The following is a 20,810-nucleotide window of genomic DNA, read 5'->3' as shown; positions in this document are numbered from 1 at the left end:
ACAGCTGCAGTCCCTGGGTGAAGGTCCTACCACCTCCCTTCCTGTTATATACCAGTGGTCCTAGCACAGACTATAAGGATGGTACCCCCTCCATGTTTCCAGCTGCTTCTCCAAGCCATACCTTGCAATGAAGAACCTAGCCAACCCGAGAAGCAGCTGGAAATGGAGGAAGAGCCAGCAGTATGTGACCTCCCTGCCCTCAGTGGCCCATGGACCAGGATGGGAACTGCTGAAATAAGAATTCCTGCATGTTTCCCATATTGGTTTCCACACTATTGGGTGGGGGTAGAATAGATGTATGTAAATAAGGAATTAGTGGAACAAATGATCCCAATGATAGCTGTTTGCAGTGTTGTTGTCGCCATGTTGATTCCAGGATATCAGGCTATGTCTGCACTACAGACCTTACAGCTGCACAGCTGTGTCACTGTAAGGTCTCCCAGGTAGCCGCTCTCTGCCAGAAGGAGACAGCTCTTTGGCCAGTATAATTAAGACACCCCTAAAAAGCAGCGATAGCTATGTTGGCAGGAGAGTGTCCCCTGCTGACATAGTGCTGTCCACGTGGGCACTTTTGGTGGTCAGGGGTGTGTTTTTCTCATACCCCTGACTGACAAAAGTTTGACCGAGGAAAGTGCTAGTGTAGACAAAGCCTCAGAGACAAGGTGGGTGAAGTAATATCTTTTACTGGACCAATTTCTGTTGGCAAGAGACAATCGGTCACACTACGCAGTCACCTGAAGAAGAGCTCTGTGTAGCTCAAAAGTTTGTATTCTTACCACCAACAGAAGTTGATCCAATAAAAGATCTGACCTCAGATCTCGTTGGGACAGTTGTTGAGGCATAGCACTGGGGAGCGAAGAAGCCAAATTCCACAGGAAATTAGACACTGGAGGGCAGTTGTTCTTGTCTCATCACGTACTAGCGAGAAGACATGCAAGTATAGAGAATATAGACAAGGCTTTGCCTTTACTTCCAGAGTACTTTCCTACCAGTTTAATTACATCCGTTTAAAAATCAGTCTAGTTAAATTGGTGCAAATCCCTAATAGATGCACTTAAACTGGTTTACCATGTTTATACTGGCATAAATCAGCCACAGGAGGCACCAGTGGTGTACCTATCTCAGCTGCCAACCACTGACAGCTGAATCGGGGTCAATCTCCTAGTCAGTAAGGCCCAGATTTTAAAAGGTACTTATGACCTGAATCCTGTTGATTTCAAAGGAAGTCAAGCAGCTAAATACCTTTCAGAGTCTGAGCCTAAGTCTTTGTACACAAATCTTTAAAGACTAGTAATAAATGGTGAATTTTTGTAATACTCTCTTCTTCTGCCATATATAAGTAATTTAACAGGTATGTTAATAACCCCCTTTTTGGGGAGAATAGAACACCAGGGTGTTTTATGTTAGACTCCAAAATAAACGTTGTAATTTCCCCTCCCTGTTTCAGCCTATTTATATTATAGCACTCTTCACCTTTATCTTGTATTTTTATTATAGTGTATTATAAAATCTTAGAAATGCAATATATAAACAGTAACATTCCGGTAAATTGCTAGTAATTAAGGAGGTGTGGAAGCAGTCAATTATGACTACTCTTGAATAGTTACTGTATCACAAAGGTGTCAGGGAGCTAAATCATAAATGAAAGGTTCTTTGCTGGCAGCCTAATTCATTAAATATTCTTTCTGAATGTAAACCCCCCATGTTCCTTTGTTATGTTCAGCTTTTGGGTCCACGGGACCCGTCCATGATACAGTGCCAGAGAATTTGCAGGGTCTTGATGTGAGGGCAGGCAGCGGGGTGATGAACGAAGACTTGAAAAGAAAAAATAGTTGCCCTCAGAATGGAGTCAGGTCTCTCTTTTCTCTGAGCGTGCAAGTCTCTGCGCTCACACAATGTTCTGAGTCAGTTATTGGCTTTGAACACAAGGAGGAGGAAGTGAAGAGGTTACTCATCTCTTTCCTCTCTCTGTGTGCAACTGCTTACTCAGGTTCACTTTGAACTGATGTCAGAAGTGATATTTCCAAGGGTGCTGATGCAATAACACTGCCTGAGAAGCTGCAGCCCAATCTGTGCTGTCTGCTGCTCAATGAAACGCCAGGGTTCTAGTAGCCGCATAGATACTCACTAGTCAATACTCAACTAATACTGGATTGAAAAAACCCCACTCTTTATAACACCAATTTAAATTAGGCTCAACTTCTCTTGGCACAATGGAGACTTGTGAACCTGATAATATGTTAGTTGCTAGATGAAGAGCTCCTGCCAGTTTACACCACAGCTCTGGGCAGCCTACGCTACTCTTCAAAGAACTACCCTTGTATTGCTGTTACCCACATTTTTTCACTTCCCATGTTTGTGATCATTACTCTTCAAGAACCATCTTAACTTAGGGCCTGATGCAGCAAATACTTAATACAGGAGCAACTTTACTCGTGTAATGCTAGTGAGATTCTTAACATGGCTGCTTTTGTAGGTTAGACAAGGTCAAAGAGATTGACATCTTGAATTAAACCTTGCCCTGCTCAGAGCACCTGACGGGGAACCCTGGGAAAGTTGCCAATGCTCAGAGGCTCGGACTACTCATGTGAGTAAAATTATTCACATGCTTAAGTGTCAGCAGGATTGGGCCATTAGCTTGAATGGTACGTGGCACAGGCTGGCTTCTATATGTAAGGCATTAGTCACGTTTATAATGCTTTATCAACAATAACTTGGTGCTCACTGTTCATACGGGGTTCATACAAAACTCTTTAGCATCCACTTCACCCTCCGTCCATTAAAATCAATAGTACTTCAATAGTAGTCAGGCCAATGCTGAGTATTTTTTGACAAATCCCCCACAGGATTTTTGGGGCTTCGATCACTTTCTTCTGAGCGTTTCTTGTGTCACTTAAGTTTTTCATTTTTTACTTACAGAACACTCTAAACAGAGGCATCTCACTCCAGTAACAGTGATGGGAGCCACAGAAGCCTTAGGATAGCTGCCAGTCAATGGGATTGTATATTAACAAAACCAGCCACAGCACAGCACAACTCTTGAATCTGTGTGCTGCCAGTCTTGGGTGCAGTTTGACACAGGGGTTGGTTAAGCAAGATGAGCAAGTTTCCAAGCAGGGCTTGTCAAACTGAAAATCCAGTGAAAATGAAATAATTGGAGCAGGGACTAATTTAGCAAGATTTTTTGCCAAGACCTGCAGGGATTTTTTTCTTCTTCTATTGAGACTTTTACATCATGGGTAGAATGAGGGGCTTAAATGCACATAACCTGTTGTAAGGTATCATGGAAGCTGATTAATTTGGTGGCTAGTGTAGGATTAAGAACCCTAGTTTATAGATTAAGGACCTCTTAAGATCCGTAATGTAGACATGGCCTCAGTGTACACTGACAGGAGGGTTTTTTCCCATTAGTGTAGGAACACCACCTCCCACAACGACATTAGCTATGTCTACAGAAGTCCTCTCCCCTTGACATAGCTCCCAGCATAGATGCAGCTATGTTGGCAGTTATGTCAGTGAGGGGTGTGGTGGTTTCACACCCCCTGACTGATACAGCTGCAGCTAAGCTGATATTTTTCTGTATAGACCAGGCCCCAGGAAAGTTAAGACTAATCAACTGAAGTCCAATGCACATTGAAGTGTGTTAAATCTGGGTGTGGACACTCTCATTCAGGAGCCAAGTAGCCTCAGAGCATTGTTACAGAGAATGATCACAAGATGTGATGTACTCAGTCACTGCATTAAATGCCCCAGTAACAACTATGCAGGTGAAACCAGACACTCACTATGGGCTTGGCTACACTCACGTTTTATAGCGCTCTGATTTGCTCGCTCAGGGGGGTGAAAAATCATCCCCCTGAGCGCAGCAAGTCAGAGCACTTTAAAGCACTAGTGTAAACGGGCTCTCAGCGCTGGGAGTCGCACTCCCAGCACTCGGAGCTAATCCCTTCGTGGAAGTGGATTACCAGGAGTGCTCTCGCGTGACCACACTCGCACTCTCCCAGCGCTCCCGCAACAGCGCTTTGAAGTTTCCAGTGTAGCCATGCCCTTTGCTTTCAAGGGAATTCACCCAGAAAAAATAACAACAAAAATCCTATCACCTGTGGGTAAACACTTTTCACAAAGCGATCACGCAACATCTGACCCACCAGACCTCATCCTCAAAGGAAACCTGCACAAAATACAGGCCTGGGAGCTTAAATTCAGAACTTTGCTACACATTAAAAATCATGGACTGAACAGAGACATTGGATTTTGGCTTATTACAACAATCCCTAACCCACAAACAACTACCTTGCACCCCTCCCTCCATGACTGCACAGGTGTTAACAGGCCACTTAACTTAGAATGGTCCCATGAAACATATCCTAACTACTTGTGCTAAATAATCTGTTCCACCTTGTATTTAGCTCTGACAGTTTCCCAGATCTGAAGAGCTGTGTGTGGCTCGAAAGCTGGGCTCTCTCACCAACAGAAATTGGTCCAATAAAATATATCACCTAACTAAGCTCACTTCACTCCTGAATGAGAGCATCCACACAAGGTGTCATAAATATAAAGGGAAGGGTAAACACCTTTAAAATCCCTCCTGGCCAGAGGAAAAACTCTTCCACCTGTAAAGGGTTAAGAAGCTAGGATAACCTCGCTGGCACCTGACCAAAATGACCAATGAGGAGACAAGATACTTTCAAAAGCTGGGGGGAGGGAGAAACAAAGTCTCTCTCTGTGTCTGTGCGATGCTTTTGCCGGGGACAGAACAGGAATGGAGTCTTAGAACTTAGTAAGTAATTTAGCTAGATATGCGTTAGATTCTGATTTCTTTAAATGGCTGAGGAAATAAGCTGTGCTGAATGGAGATTCCTGTTTTTGTGTCTTTTTGTAACTTAAGGTTTTGCCTAGAGGGATTCTCTATGTTTTGAATCTAATTACCCTGTAAGGTATTTACCATCGTGGTTTTACAGAGGTGATTCTTTTTACTTTTTCTTCTATTAAAATTCTTCTTTTAAGAAACTGATTGCTTTTTCATTGTTCTTAAGATCCAAGGGTTTGGGTCTGTGTTCACCTATGCAAATTAGTGAGGATTTTTATCAAACATTCCCCAGGAAAGGGGGTGTAAGATTTGGGAGGATTTGGGGGGGGAAAGACGTTTCCAAATGGACTCGTTCCCAGTAACCGGTGTTAGACGTTTGGTGGGGGCAGCTAAAGTCCAAGGGCAAAAGATAAAATAGTTTGTACCTTGGGGAAGTTTTAACCTAAGCTGGTAAAAGTAAGCTTAGGAGGTTTTCATGCAGGTCCCCACATATGTACCCTACAGTTCAGAGTGGGGAAGGAACCTTGACACAAGGGTTTAATGTGCTTGAACATGCACTGACTTCATTTAGCTGATTTGCCCTAACTTTCCCAAGTGTTCCCATGTAGACAAAGCACTCAGGGATGGCGACAATGCCAGGGAGTTCTGAAGGTTTATTGTGTTTGCTCAGTCATGGAAGAGGTGGAGCCTATAGCATTACTAGGTCACTGAGATGCTTAATTACATTTTGTAAAGGTGCTCAATGGCAACGTGGGAAAACAAAGGGTCACTATATTGCAGCTGGCATGGTTTATATTCTTAAAAAGCATCTGCTATAGAAAGCCATAGATCAAAAAAATAAACATAAAAGCAGAGCTAGAGTCAAACAGGCTCCGTGAAAGGTGACTCACCTCCCTGAACTTTCTCAAAAAAACCTTTTCTTGCTTTTTCCTCACTTCCTCGGCACTTGCCATGCCCTGATCTTCCTGGGGCATCAGCTGGCCACAGTCTAAACGTCCAGCACTACTTTCTACCTCCTAAAGACCCCAAACTCCTCCGTCCAACCTTTTTTATTTCTTCCTATGCAGGTCCTCTTTAGCAGTGCTCTGGGCTAATGCAGCAGCCTTTGGCTTTAGCCAAGTGTATAGATGGGATTGTCATTTTTTTACATTCCAAGACCGATTGTACTAGGCCTCCACCTTCCACACCTATAGTACCAGGGTCAGTACAGACCGAAAAAAAAAAAGGCCCGTATCTAATGAGAAGTACTAAACACCTAGATTTTTCTACTTTCTATGGAGGAATAAAGTGACAAGACCTAAAAATCATTGCACTGGGACTAGCTACAGTAACACACTTCAGTTTAGTGAGATGTTACAGAGTCCAGATAACAGGAACTGACTGAAACGTATGTAACAACTATATTTTTCATAGGGTCAAAAGCAGACTAGCGAAACAAAGCCAAGAATCTAGCTCTTCTCTAGCACCTGTTTTCTGACTAAAAAGCTACAACATAATGGAACCACTGCCCTCCAGCAGTTTATTACAACCCAAATCTTGCTCTTTTACCAAACAGGATTGCGGGGGGTGAAGTTAGCAGGTGCTGTGGCATTTGGATTTTAGGAAGCCAAGTAAAGTATCTGAGACTGTCACTTTTTCAGCAGCACTTGGATTTTAACTGACTGAAGCACTAAACGCTAAAGGAACTGCAAAGCACCGAGCATAATTTGTAGGGCTGGGAGATGAGGGCAACAGGGCTATCAATTGGCAGCGTGCACTGAGTCAAGACAAAGACACAGCTGTGGTGGAAAGCAGTTAGGCTGCTTAGACAAATGCAGGGTATTCATTGAAAGGGAGAAAATAATAGAACTCTTAGCATATGCACAACGTGCCTCAGGTGGCACTTGACTAGGATTCATCATAGAATTTGGTCCAGGGGTTGGGTCATTTGTTTCCCTGGCCCAGGCCAGGCACTGACCGGGAGTGCAATGTGAACGCTGATCCGTGCCCCCCATAACAGCACTGAGGAATACCAAAAGGACACGATGCTGACACTACATGCACAGCACTTTCTCTTGCTACAGCCTTTTTAAAGAATAATTTCCCCCAACAAATAACCCTCTTTACATCATGATAGATGATGAAATGTGGTAAGATTAAAAGGAGGGGAAGGGACATAGTTTCAGGGTCTACATGCATCATAGACCTTGAAGAAGTCAGTCCAAATTGCTTTGAAGTTTTTGGGCATTCACCTTCTGCAGCCTGCCAGCGTTTGCTAGCTGCAAGAGAACAGCTGTATCACTGAGCCAGGCATCAGCACTTGGTGGTGACTGACATCCATTATTTGCACCATTAATTTTTTAGTGACCAAAGCTGGATTGTGGAACCATTCTGGTTTGTTACCAAGTAAGTTCCACTTCTTAGGCCAATAGCCAAGAATAAAAATGCAAGGAAATAGGGTTTCAGTTCAGCTGCTCAACCCTCTTTTATTCAAACTTTTGACAAAGACTTAGGAGAAAAACCCCCCTTCAATCAAGGGCTCACATTGTCTAAGGAATCCTCCACCAAAGCATCACACTTGATATCCTACATTTTAGAATGGGATAAAAAAAGTGTTTGTAAACAGAGGGGTAGTTGTGTTCATCTGTATCCACAAAAATAATGAGGATGCCGGTGGCACCTTAAAGACTAACATGTATTTGGGCATAAGCTTTCATGGGTTAAAAACCATGCAAGTAGTGGATTTTTTACCCATGAAAGCTTATGTCCAAATACATTTGTTAGTCTTTAAGGTGCCACTGGACTCATTGTTTTTGTAAGCAGAGTTTAGACTGAATGTACACTTAAGCTACACAGTGGTAACTGTCACTTTCGGGTGTGATTTACTACCATTGTAATTATACAAACCCATGCTGTTATAAAGGAGATTTATAGCAGATGAGTTTAGTGCTCATCCTTCACTGCAATAAACTATGAACTTTTGTTCCCCTTTAACTGTATTCACATAAGGGACCTGCTGCTTCACATAGTGGGTACATCTGATGCTGCAAAACTTTTGAGGATAGACAGCCCTGAGGCTTTCATTATTCATCACTGACATCACTTAATCTGACTACATGCTAAGTGGGGAAGACAGTCAAAAGAAACTTGACTGGAGCAAAAATGATAACATAAGGGGGAATAGTTGGCTAGACATTATATGAAGTCCTGCTGTACAACCCATCCCAGCTGTACTGGGCCATGGTGTAGCTTCAGACTGCCATCTTGGGTACACACACTAGAAAATAAGAAATAGGTTGAACAGAAAGAGGTCTAACACAACAGCTGCTTCAATGAAGACAGATTAAAGCCACCCACTCCAGAAGGGAATGAGGCAAGAAGCCCCTTGCAGTTCATGGGGCTAGCATCCCATTGCTTCTCTCCATTAAAAGTCTGCTAGCATCCAGGAGGAACATAACTTTGTAGTGTAGGGGAAGGGTGAAAATCTAAGGTAACAGCCTTCCCCCAGGAATAAAGCTGGTGACTGTAGGCTAGATACTAAGTCCCACCTCATTGTCCACCCCTCTATGCTAGACTGAAAGTTGAATGAATAACTACAAGATTGCCACTTAGACTACAGTATCTGATTTACTTTTGTTGGCAAAGATAAGTCCATTGTGGGGAAAAGAGTAAATCTTATTTCCATCACTGTTTACTATGACAGCTCTATTCTGATCCAACAACCACCTGCTCTGAAACACACCCTAAACTGATCACAAGTAGCAGAAATGCTTTGACAAGGCTATTGTGATTGGAAAGATATACCCAATTCTTCCACCTATTGACAAGCTTGTTAATGTCAAGCTATTTTAGTTTAACAGTAATCGCTCTAGGCTAGTTATATTCCTTTATTCAATCTGGACTGCCACACGATGACAGGCAGAAAGCGCAAGGAACTGTTTTACTCTTGCATCCTAGTGAGGACCAGAAAAGCAATGGTCACATGCTCCAGGTCTGTCAAGTAGATGCATTGTTAGTGACAATCCTCTAGCAGGGACTAACACCCAAATAAAAGCTGGGTACACTATTGAAGGGGTTGTAAGGTCTAACCCCAGCCCTGCCTCCTTTACTTAAATAGCAAGGTGGTCTATTGCCTTTCTCCAACACTTACTTTCCTGTCAAAACCTACTTCACATTTTCGTTTGGAATATTAGCTAGTTCATGTATATTCAGTGTCCCATCTATCAAGCCAGTTGTAAATCTACTTAATCCTGTGACTGATCACTTATGCACCGCTGCTCACAGTGAGAATACTGCTCTATGGTTTGGTGGTAACTGTAGACAGTCCATAAAATACTGTAATTTTATATTAGCTGCATTTCCCACATCATCCCCCTGTACACACATGCACTAGCTCAACAGCTGCATTCTGGTGTTGTTACTGAGATCTTCTCCCCCTGCTTTAAGATTGCTGTGCAAGGTAAAGAAACCAAATATCCTTGCCTGATAAAGAAGCTCAGCCAATACTCCATATTAATAGCTTTGAATTCAGTTTTGTTTTATTGGTTTTTGGTATCTCTTCCAGAGAGTTAATTACTTCAGTTTGTAGAACTGTGAGAGATGCAGAAGGTCCACTTCATTATGATGGCACTTCTTTGGACATTTCCCTTATTCACCTCAGACTGCTAGGCAGGCAAAAGTTAGGAGCCTGCACTTGCATTCCAGTGTCTCAAGTAGTGACTTGCATGAAGTCTATCTGAAGACAGTCTTAAGTTGCAGTGTACTAGGATCAGGCTATATTACTGACAAGTATAAAGGTCCGTGGGCACAAGACTTGCAGCAAGCTTACTGTAGGAGTTCAGCTCAAGAAACACATTAGACCAACAGGCATTACCTAGAATGGGTTTAATGAGTTTTATTTTAGACAACCTACATGACAAGTTTTTTTTAAAACAATGCCTCCACTCCAAATCAGGGTCAAAAAATAAGTGAATAAAGCTCAAGATGGTATCAGTCCAGTTGGCAGACACTGCTGAGTCCTGGTGTTGTGTTGATGAGGAAAGAGCAGCAGCAAGTTATGACGACAGGTGATCCAAAATAGTTGCTCGGTTTTGTTACTGTAACAAGAATACAATGGGTATTTCAGGTTCAGTCAAGCAATGGTGTCTCTGCATGTGTTCCCCAATTCAGTCTGAGCTGCCACGTGATCAGGCAGGCAGAAAGTACAAGGAAGTTCCTTTTGCATCACAATGCAAACCCAGGAGCAGCAGGAGAATTGCTCAAGGTCTATCAGAGGATGCATAACATTTCTACAAGCTTTCAGAGCTGCTGGTGCTCTGAGTTTCTAAAGGTACCAAACAGAACAATGGTCACCTAGATTTCCCCCCCCACCTCCACTGCTGGCAGGGTAATGTGATGGAGTTCATCTTATGCTACCTCCTGAATACAAGTTCAGGTTCACAGGGGACATAAGACTGATTATGCATTACAGTATATGGCACAAATATGATAAAGTCTGACCCTCTTGTCAAGAGGAGCTGTGTGGCAGTTTCAAGGTAGAGCATTCCAAGAGAACAAAATTTTCCTGCTCCTCACCCCTGGAATCAATAGTGTTACAATGCACTGGTAGATTGAGAAAGTAATGCATAAAAAAAGTTTCTGCTCAGCCCAAGTGGGGAAAATATTTCCATTGTTCACTACTTTATTCTAACAGTGTGAAAACTACATGACTAAAAAACAGAGCTGCAGGAGTTAAAAGGCATAGTTAGTGCTGTATGAAATTTGTCTAATATCCTACAAGAGTAGGAAAAAAATTTAGCTGGCCACCTTTAAAAGGCTCTTGCATACCAGAAAATTTACAATAGACTTAGTAAACATTTAAAGCCTTGCACCTAGTTTTCCTGAATTAATATTGTTCACAGCCACTTTAACATATGATCCTGCAGTACTGGCCCCAATCAAAGTAATCTAAGGGAAGGGATTTGCTGTGGCAGATTATAATCAAATACTAGCTTCAGTGTAGGATCAAATTAATTCCACCCTGGATACTTGATGACTAGAGAACAGTAGTCAGTATTTGCATCAGTTTCATCACAATGATCAACAGCAATTCTTCTCATGGGTTGTGGCCCAGTCCAGGACTCTCCAAAGAGCACTTCTAGAACCTGCAGGCATTTAACCTGCTTTGGCCAAGTTGGGTAATTCACTATATTTGAGGCCAACTGAATTTGAAAGGAAGGCGTGAGCCAAGCTGCAGTTAGAATATAACGGGGGCTGCAGCAATCCAGGGTTTAGGTACTGGAATATAAACTAAGAAACCACATCACCTGCATTAGAGGTTTTATCTTGTCTTACCATACTGCCCTAATACTGTTAGGCAAGAACCACTAGGATACCAGAGGAAAGGGACGGAATCTGATCTATATGGGGACCACCACTATAATTAACACACCATGAAATATATCAACCACTGCTTTGATTTACTCTCCCTGTAGTGGGACCACATCTTTGAAAAGAGATGCCTTCCAGTACTGTTTCAGCACAATTCAGAGTTTAATGCCAGAAGGGACTATTAGATAGCCTCCGATATATAGGAGGTCAGACTAGCTATTAAATTTCACCACCTACCCCCTGTATGGAGCCCAATAACCAATGTGGTTACATCTACATTTGACAGGTGATTGTAGTTCCAAAACTACTCTGAATTAGTAACTTGCAACATTTATATTGCAACAGTGGACATTTTATACACAAGGGAAGTTGGCCACATGAGTCAAACATATTTGAGCAAGAACTCAGTACTTACACACTTCTCAGTTTCTAAACCATCCTTAAAGAAAATCATATATGGAGTTACTCCATCCTCACGGAAGTCCAGGAGAGCCACCATGCCATCTGGATTCATGTTTTCACCTACAAAGAACTTTGAAAAAGAACTGGTGTTACTACAATTATGAATGTACTATGAGGTAAAGAGTAACTATGAGTAACCAAAATACTCTATGATAGACAGTGTTTGGGCGGGGGGGGAAAACAAAAACAAAAAACCATCATCATCCAGATCTAGAAAGTTTTCTTGGGCAAGTGCCATCAACTTCTAATGAATTATGCCCAATTTGGAGAAGCTTTAGCTCTTAGGGTTAGAACCTTCCAAATAAATCAATATAGTATTGTCTTTTTAATAAAGTTTCAAAGCCTCCACTGTACATTCAACTGCTAGGCTAAGCTGTGATATTTAGACTTTGGTCAACTGTACTATTTCTCTTTAGAGCCTTGTAGGCAGTGAAAGTCAAGAGTCAGGTCAACTCCATTCTGTTGCTGCTCAGGAAAGCCATGAGCAACAAGCACATTAGAGCCATTTATAAATTATGACAAGACAGCCTGGAAAAAGGTAGATTGAAGGCTCCCCCAAGCACTACCCTTACAGCAGTCAGGAGGTTCAAAGTCTATAAGGTGTCTAATAGTAAGACAACTCTCAGTTGGTATTCCTTTGTTTTATACTACAAAAATAGTTAAAGCTATTTAAGCTTACCTGGTAATTTTTGAAGTTTGCAAGGATGTGTTTGACTTGTTCTGCAGCCCCTGTCATGAAAGGCTTTACTCTGTCTGGCTTGTGTTCCTCAAGTCTGGCTTTGATTCTAAAAGAAATCAAACAAGCTCTTAACTAGAATGTAACAAACGTCAAAGGAGTTCAGCAGACTAGGGTCACTTCATGTCAAGGTGAATAAGTTTGCCTGCTGTTGCTGAACCTCTATTCAGCAGCATTCCTAATACCACGAGCTCCCTGACACTATTGGCATCTGCAAGGCAAAATGTTCTGGCTGCTAAGAAAAGCTACTAACAGTACTTTCATGGATGTGTGGAGAGTAGGCAGAGTTCCATATCAGCAAGAGCACTGTTCCAAGCAAAAAAAAAGGGGGGGACACAAGGGGTGCAAGGTGGGACTCCCAAGTTGGAGGGAACACCTTCCACTTGGAGGGAAGAAAGTTATGAGACAGTTGGATAATTAGATCAGAGAGTTTATTAACATACATAATTTTAGGCAATGAAACATTGTGTTGTGTCAAATTAAACAGCCTCCTGGAAATTTAGAGCAGTTTATAACACAAGAATTTACCTACGAATACATAGTTCTAGAATGCCTCTCATCTAAGGCGATGGGGACTAATAAATGTTAGCACAGTGGTTCTCAAACTTTTGTACTGATGACCCCTTTCACATAGCAAGCTTCTGCGTGCAACCCCTCCCCCCCATAAATTAAAACCACTTTTATATTTTTAACACCATTATAAATGCTGGAGGCAAAGCAGGATTTGGGGTAGAAGCTGACAACTTGCAACCCCGAGGGATCCCAACCTCCAGTTTGAGAACCCCTGTGTTAGCGCATCAAACCTCACTCTGTGGGGTAGAGGAAACATTTGTTTTATACATAAAAAGCCTGCAGCACTCAATGGAACAGGAAGGCAAGGGTAAGACCTACACCTCATGAACAATTCCTGTACCTTAGCTAAAACCATTTTCTGAAGTGCTCCTCTATATTCAACCGTCAGGAGTCTCAAATGATGAGACACTATTGGAGCACTGAAGTTATTCAAGTGTCAAACTGACCACACCACATATCAGCATCTACCATGACTCAGACTTACTTTTGGGAATATGATACCTAAGGAGGTGAAATTCATGAGGTACCATTCACAGAGGAGTTCAAGGGTAACACCAGTTTTCACTTACGCTTTCATGTAGTCCTTGATATACTTCTTGTAGGACTCTTTTGTAAAGCTAGTTTCCTGAAGATGGTGATTCATTACTATATCGACACCAGTGACAACTGTGGGATCTGTTCCTTCTTCAATAGCTTCAGAGGAGGCATTGCCACCAATTAAAGCATCAGCAATCTGACCCTCTGTCCTGGTGACCATCTGGATTTAAAGAGATCATCAAAAGCTTATTAGAGAAAAGCACCACAGAATCAAATGATACTTACACTGTTTAGAAAAAGCACCATTAACTCAGCCCTACTGCTGCTGTCAGTCAATTCAGGAACTGCTCATTTTAAAGCTGAAGTGGACTATAGAACTACCCCATTATTTAACAATAACAGCGCTGAATTCTTAGCCTGTCCTATCAGATAAGCAGGGCTAAAACTTCCACACAGGTTAAAGATCTTGGTCAGTACTAGGATACTAGTCCTGTACCCAGTCCTGACAAGAACGATAAACCACCAAAAGCTATAGAGACTACTGGAGCTGAAGTATTCTCAGATAGGTCAGTCTTCTAGCTGGGGTACTCTCAGACATGCCAGTCACCTCAGTGGTTTGCTTCCCCTCACTAGCAACAAATCAAGCTGCAACCGTGTCAGGAAAGAGCTAAAAAACACACAGTTCACTGACCTGCTAGCAGGCATGACCAAAATAAGGTGAGCTACCGGCAACTGTAGGTGTCGCCAAGCCCTCGCCCTTGTTACTCCAAGCGTGGGTACCCCTGTGAGGGCCAACAAGGCTTGGCCACAGCTGCCCCCCCCTCACCGTAGCAGCTTCGCGCCTGGAGCTGCCTCTTGTCCCCCAGCAGCCCCGAGCAAGCAGCGGGGGCTACGGGCCGGCTCCGACCAGTTACCAGACAGCCTCGCTGGTTACACCGGGCCTCCGCCGAGCAACAGACCGCACGTGGGCCGGGGGGGCTTGGCCAGAGAGCCGCCCGGGGGTGGGGGGGTGCGGGAGGGGGTAAGTGCCGAGGTCCGCGGCCGGGCCACGCGCGCCGCGGGCAGGGAGCAGCGTCCCCAGCAGCTCCCGGGCTGCGGCGCGGGCAGACGCCGCCGGGACACGTGTCCCCGGGCGGGCCCAGCCCCGGTGACTCACCTTCCCCTCCACTTCCAAGCAGAGCCCGTCGGCGACCTCCCGGATTCTGTAGATATCGGAGAACATCTCATCCTCTGCGGGGAGAGCGCGGCGTCAGCCCGGCCCGGCTGCCCCGCACCCGCCGAGCCCGAGCCCGCGCCCCCCCCCCTCGCCGCCCGGCCGAGGCCGCTCCGCCCCGCGGCCCAGGCACCGCCCCCGGCCGCTCCCAGCCGGGCCGCGGGCCGCTCCCCTCCCCCGCCGCAGAGCTCCGCATTCCCCGCCCGGCCTGCTCATGCGCGGGGCCCGGCCGGTCCCGCAGCGCCCCGCCGCGCGCGCGCCCGCCGCTCCCTCCCCCCTCCCCCTGCCCGCGGCCCGGCGCTCACGGCTGATGCAGTCCCGGTAGATGATCATGGCGGCGGCGGCGCTGCTGCTGGGCGGCGCGGCTCGTTCTGTGCGCGGCGAGCGACCCGAGAGCGGGCGGGAGCGAGGCGGAAAGGGCCGAGTCAGCGGCTTCCAGAGCTCATATAGCGGGCACGTCCCTGCCGCGTCACCAATCCCTGCGCTCCTCGCAGCGCCGAAAAGAGTGACGTAGCACAGCGCCCCCCCCCGCGGCGCGGCGCCATCTGGCGGCCAAATCGGAGACGGCGAGACGGGGAAGCCGCGCGCCGCACCGCGCCTGCGCGCCTGCTGGGCTCTCTGACGCAGGGAGTCTCCGGGAGCGCTGCTGCCAGTGGCAATGGACGAAGCGGTCAGTGAGTTCAGTGGGCACGACCCAGCCCTGCGCCCCGGGAAGGGGCTCGGGGTTGGCACTGAGAGCAGTGTGAGCCTTCCTGCAGCCTGTGCTGGGGCATCATCTCCCAGCTGGGGCTGCAGCTGCACAGGGAGCACCAGATGGCAGGTCAGAAACAGGCAGGTGGCAAGTCGAACTTGACCCAAAGCCACACACTAAATAGAATCATAGACTATCAGGGTTGGCAGGGACCGCAGGAGGCCATCTAGTCCAACCCCCTGCTCAAAGCAGGACCAATCCCCAATTTTTGCCCCAGATCCCTAAATGGCCCCCTCAAGGATTGAACTCCCAACCCTGGGTTGAGCAGGCAATGCTCAAACCACTGAGCTATATAGTGAAAATGGTCACAATTTTTCATTCTTTCTTCCAGCCAGTTCCGCTCAGTGCCCAGGGCTACATGGGCCAGCCAATACATAGGCCTGGTCGACACCTATCTTAAGTCACAGCTACATCGCTCAGAGAGGTGAAAAGTTTCATCCATTGTAGTTAGGTCGACCTACTCCCCACTGTGGATGTAGTGGAATTCTTATGTCGACCGAGGCGATGGCAGCCTCTCTGGGGGTGGATTTATTAGAGCAACAGAAAAACCTCTTCTGTCACAGTAGCAAGTGGCTGTGCTACAGAGACATAGCTGCAGTGCTGAAGCTGTAGTGCTTGCAGTGTAGACACACCGGGGAGAGAGAGTCGGTATATAGTTGCTAACAGGATAACCACAGACTCCTTTGCCTGCCCCTCGGCAATAACCCCTGCTCTGTAGGGGGCCAGGCAGGGTATGAGAGCTATTGCTACTATTATTTATTTGTTAATATTGTTTGTTTATTTATACAGTGTCCCACCCCCAAAAGCCAGGTCCTTGCCATAAGGAGTTTACTCTCTAGGACTGCAGATAAGGAAAGAGCATTTTGCACTCAACTTTGCACTGGTATAAATGACTACACAAGTCACAGGACAGTGGAGAATTTGACTCCTTCTTTTTAATGTAGCATGCAACTGGAAACGTCACATTTATACACTGCACTACAAGTGTTGTTGTAGACCTGAGGAAGAGCTCTGTGGCTTCAAAGCTTGACCCTTCCACCAACAGAAGCTGGGCCAGTAAAAGATATTACCTCACCCACCTTGTCTCTCTAATATCCTAGGACCAACATGGTTACAACAACACTTCAAAAAACAATTAGATTAGAATGACAAGTGATAGATGACTAGTTATTTTCTTACTCAGTAAGAGGTACATTCTTAAGACACCACACAGTTCCCATTCAATTGCATCACTCCCTGACAACAAAGGACAACTATAGGTGTGACTCTGTAGGGCAGGGGTGGGCAAACTTTTTGGCCTGAGGGCCACATCGCGGTTGTGAAATGGTATGGAGGGCCGGGTAGGGAAGGCTCTGCCTCCCCAAACAGATTGGCCCCTCCCCCCTTCTGCCCTCTCCCACTTCCCACCCCCTGTCTGCCCCCCTCAGAACCCCCAACCCATCCAACCCCACCTGCTCCTTGTCCCCTGACCACCCCCTCCCGGGACCCCCTGCCCCTAACTGCCCCCTGGCACCCCACCCCCTATCCAAACCCCCCTGCTCCCTGTCCCCTGACTGCCCTGACCCCTATCCTCACCCCCGCCCCTGACAGGCCCCCTGGGACCCCTGACCCATCCAATCCCTGCACTCCTTGTCCCCTGACTGCCCCCTCCTGGGACTCCCATTCCTAACTGCCCCCCCCAGGACCCCACCCCCTATCCAACCCCCCCCCCCAGCTCCCTGTCTCCTGACCACCTTCCCCAAACCTCCACCCCATCTGACTGCCCCCTGGGACCTCCTGCCCCTTATCCAACCCCCCCTTCCCATGCTGCTCAGAGCAGCAGGACAGGCTTATTGGAAAGCCTGGGAGGTAGGTGGGTGCAAGCCATGCTGTCCGTGCGGAGGTGTGGCTGCAGGCGATGGGGGACAGCGGGGGAGGGGCTGGGGGCTCAGGGGCCGGGCAGGATGGTCCCGCGGGCCAGATGTGGCCCGCAGGCTGTAATTTGCCCACCTCTGCTGTAGGGTCTGCTCCAGAGGTGAAAGTAAGCCGGTCCGGTCTGGTACGGTGTACCAGCAAGAGCCAGTATGCCATGCCAGACCAGACTGGCTTCCCCGGTGGTGATTTAAAGGGCCCAGTGCTCCTGCCACTGCGGGGAGCCCTGGACCCTTTAAAGTGCCACCGGAGCTCTAGCTGCAGGGCTCCAGCAGAGATTTAAAATGCCTGGAGCTCTGCGGCGGCTGGAGCCCTGGGCCCTTTAATTCACTCCTGAGCCCCGGGACTCCCAGCCGCCTCTGCAGCGGGGTGATTTAAAGGCTCCAGGGCTCCCAGCAAGAGCCCCGGGACCTTTAAATCGCCTCTTCCGGTTGAGGCCACGCCCCCACTCAGGACTCCGGCATACTGGTAAATCCTTTAAGTTACTTTCACCCTGGTCTGCTCCCTGGAAAAAAAGTGATGTGGGCTTTGAGAAGAGGAAGTGGGAACTCTGAGATGGAGATGAGTGAGTTGAAAGACACAAGGGATATTAAGACTGCAACCCTGGAGGAGCAGGTGCAAACAAAACTATTTGTTGTTATACCAATATTGTACACTAGTGTTTTGGTTGGAAGTGGGGGAGTTGAAGGGAGGGATTTTAAAATGTAGCGCTTGTGAGAAAGCAGTTAAAAATTTGAAGTCCAAAGTCCCAATTATCACTAAGCACACTCAGTGTATAGTTACACAGGGCCCAGGATTCAGTCTGGAGAGGCACTCAGTGGCTTCAACTCCTGTGGAAGGCACTGGAAGTTGAGGGTGCAGAGCACCTCACAAGAATGAGCCTGTGTCCCTAGAAACTCTTTGTTCTCTACTGCTGAAACTCAGGGCTCAGACAGACTGTGACTTTGTAGCCCTGACTCTACTTTGTACATAAAATTGAAACATTGTAGCCTTAACTGGGCATTTTAAACTTTTTACAGTGAGGAGTTATCAGGAGGTAAGTAGCTTGGTTTTTCCAGGTGCTAAACTACGGTAGCCAATGGGAATTGTGTGTGGTTAGCATCTTTGAAAATCAGACTACTTGTTTGTTTGTTTGGGGTGTTTTAATTAAGCCTGCATAATTCTAGTCTGTCTCTGTCCCTGTCAATCATTGGGGAATTTCAGATTGGGTCCAGAACCTGAGCTGAGCTTCATAACTCACGTTTATCTCTACAATGAGCCAAACCAGAACCCTGGATCTAAAGACCCTGAAAGTTTTGAGAAATTTCAGATTTGGTTTCAATGTCACTTGGAAGCATTTCTAATCTATTGATATATAACAGATTATATTAGATAAAATATTAGATTTTAGATAAATACCCAAGGCAAAGGCTTCATTTATAAGGTATAGTGAAGGCCTTTACCAAATAAACTGGAGTTTGCCTCTCCTGCAGTCTAGGCAAAGGTTACGGAACAAATGTATGTATCGTTGTTCTACAGTTTATTTCCTTTCCATTGCCTGCTTCCTTGTCTGCAGTACCATTAAGGTTACACTGAACAGTGGCATTAGACCTGTGGCATGAGTGGTAAACTCATTAGGTTTTTTTTTGTTTTTTTTTTAAGATTCTCAGTCAAAACAATCATTGTTTGTATATCTTTGGAAGGGGTACTATCCTTCCCATGGGTGTCAGAGCCATGAGGGTTGTCTCATTTTTCCATTACTTTACACTGTAAACCACCAAAAAAGAAAATCAACCTTCTGATGGTGACATCTGCCTCAGATGATGATAATGAACATGCATCGGTCTGCACTGCTTTGGATCATTATCGAGCAGAACCTGTCATCAGCGTGGACACATGTCCTCTGGAATGGTGGTTGAAGAATGAAGGGACATATGAATCTTTAGCACATCTGGCAAGTAAATATCTTGTGATGTCGGCTACAACAGTGCCATGCAAATGTCTGTTCTCACTTTCAGGTGACATTGTAAACAAGAAGCGGGCAGCATTATCTTCTGCAAATGTAAACAAACTTGTTTGTCTGAGCTATTGGCTGATCAAGAAGTAGGACTGATTGGAGTTGTAGGCTCTAAAGTTTTACATTGTTGTATTTTTGAAAATAGGTTTTTTGGTACATAATTCTACATTTGTAAGTTCAACTTTCATGATAAAGAGATTGCACTACAGTACTTGTATGAGGTGAATTGAAAAATATTATTTCTTTTGTATATTACAGTGCAAATATTTGTAATAAAAATAAAGTAAGCACTGTACACTTTGTATTCTGTGTTGTAACTGAAATCAATATATTTGAAAATGTAGAATGCATCCAAAAACATTTAAATAAATGGTATTCTATTATTGTTTAACAGCGTGATTAATCGCACAATAAATTTTTTTAATCACTTGACATCCCTAGTTTCTGGGTGACACCCCCAGCCAGATTGGCATCAGCATTATCCATCCAGCTTAATGGCCTATCAAGAGCAATCACCTGTACAATGAACCAATGGAAAGAAGCCTGTGTCTATACCTATGAGTCAGCAGGACATATAGGGACATGCCTGTGGACAGGGGATTCCAAGTACTTTTCCATGCCCATGTGCTGTTAGCTTGTGTTTGGGACAAAGGATGTACAAGCCACAAGGGAAAAGATATAAAAGGCAGCTGCATCTTCTCCATTTTGTTTTCAATCCAGCTTCTTACCTCTAGGAGTAACTTCTCTACAAACTGAAGCTTTGAACAAAAGACTGACAGACCTCTCCAAGCTTTGGATGTTGTCAAAGTTCCTTCCCCACTCTGAACTTTAGGGTACAGATGTGGGGACCTGCATGAAAACCTCCTAAGCTTACTTTTACCAGCTTAGGTTAAAACTTCCCCAAGCTACAAACTATTTTACTTTTTGCCCTTGGGACTTTCGCTGCCACCACCAAACGTCTAACCGGTATTATATTATTAGGAAAGAGTCCATTTGGAAATGTCTCCCCCCCCCCAAATCCTCCCAAACATTACCCCCCATTTCCTGGGGAAGGTTTGATAAAAATCTTCACCAATTTGCATAGGTGACCACAGACCCAAACCCTTGGATCTTAAGAACAATGAAAAAGCATTCAGTTTCTTAAAAGAAGAATTTTAATAGAAGAAAAAGTAAAAAGAATCACCTCTGTAAAACCACGATGGTAAATATTTTACAGAGTAATTAGATTCAAAACATAGAGAATCCCTCTAGGCAAAACCTTAAGTTACAAAAAGACACAAAAACAGGAATATCCATTCCATTCCGCACAGCTTATTTTTCTCAGCCATTTAAAGAAATCAGAATCTAACGCATATCTAGCTAGATTACTTACTAAGTTCTAAGACTCCATTCCTGTTCTGTCCCCGGCAAAAGCATCACACAGACAGAGAGAGAGACTTTGTTTTTCCCTCCCCCCAGCTTTTGAAAGTATCT

At 45.3% G+C, this 20,810-nt stretch overlaps 1 protein-coding gene and 2 non-coding genes across 3 annotated transcripts; all 3 read right to left on the bottom strand.

The window, feature by feature from the left end:
* Positions 1 to 8,664: 8,664 nt before the first annotated feature.
* LOC141981084 (small nucleolar RNA SNORA31) lies at positions 8,665 to 8,799 on the bottom strand. Its single transcript, XR_012637642.1, has one exon. It is a non-coding gene; the product is annotated as a small nucleolar RNA SNORA31 (small nucleolar RNA).
* Positions 8,800 to 9,668: 869 nt separating this feature from the next.
* On the bottom strand, positions 9,669 to 15,159 carry TPT1 (tumor protein, translationally-controlled 1). Its single transcript, XM_074961266.1, has 6 exons — positions 14,985 to 15,159; positions 14,623 to 14,696; positions 13,499 to 13,686; positions 12,300 to 12,405; positions 11,574 to 11,690; positions 9,669 to 9,885 (listed from the first exon to the last, which is right to left on the bottom strand). Exons 1-6 carry the CDS (start codon positions 15,010 to 15,012, stop codon positions 9,883 to 9,885), a joined length of 516 nt encoding a protein of 171 aa, XP_074817367.1. The 5' UTR covers positions 15,013 to 15,159; the 3' UTR covers positions 9,669 to 9,882.
* On the bottom strand, positions 9,939 to 10,070 carry LOC141981083 (small nucleolar RNA SNORA31). Its single transcript, XR_012637641.1, has one exon. It is a non-coding gene; the product is annotated as a small nucleolar RNA SNORA31 (small nucleolar RNA).
* Positions 15,160 to 20,810: the final 5,651 nt, after the last annotated feature.

The sequence above is a fragment of the Natator depressus genome, chromosome 1 (assembly GCF_965152275.1).
Source record: "Natator depressus isolate rNatDep1 chromosome 1, rNatDep2.hap1, whole genome shotgun sequence".
Classification (NCBI taxonomy): Eukaryota; Metazoa; Chordata; order Testudines; family Cheloniidae; genus Natator; species Natator depressus.
This window is presented reverse-complemented; position numbering and strand designations above follow the sequence as displayed.

Bases quoted from the DNA above. Each gene is read 5' to 3' on its own strand.
- TPT1 (XM_074961266.1), bottom strand. From the start codon at position 15,012: ATGATCATCTACCGGGACTGCATCAGCC. The intron at 13,687-14,622 runs GTGAGTCACCGG...CTTTAAATCCAG, and splicing joins GCTTGGAAGTGGAGGGGAAG to ATGGTCACCAGGACAGAGGG. The intron at 12,406-13,498 runs GTAAGTGAAAAC...GATTTCTTTTAG, and splicing joins ATCAAGGACTACATGAAAGC to AATCAAAGCCAGACTTGAGG.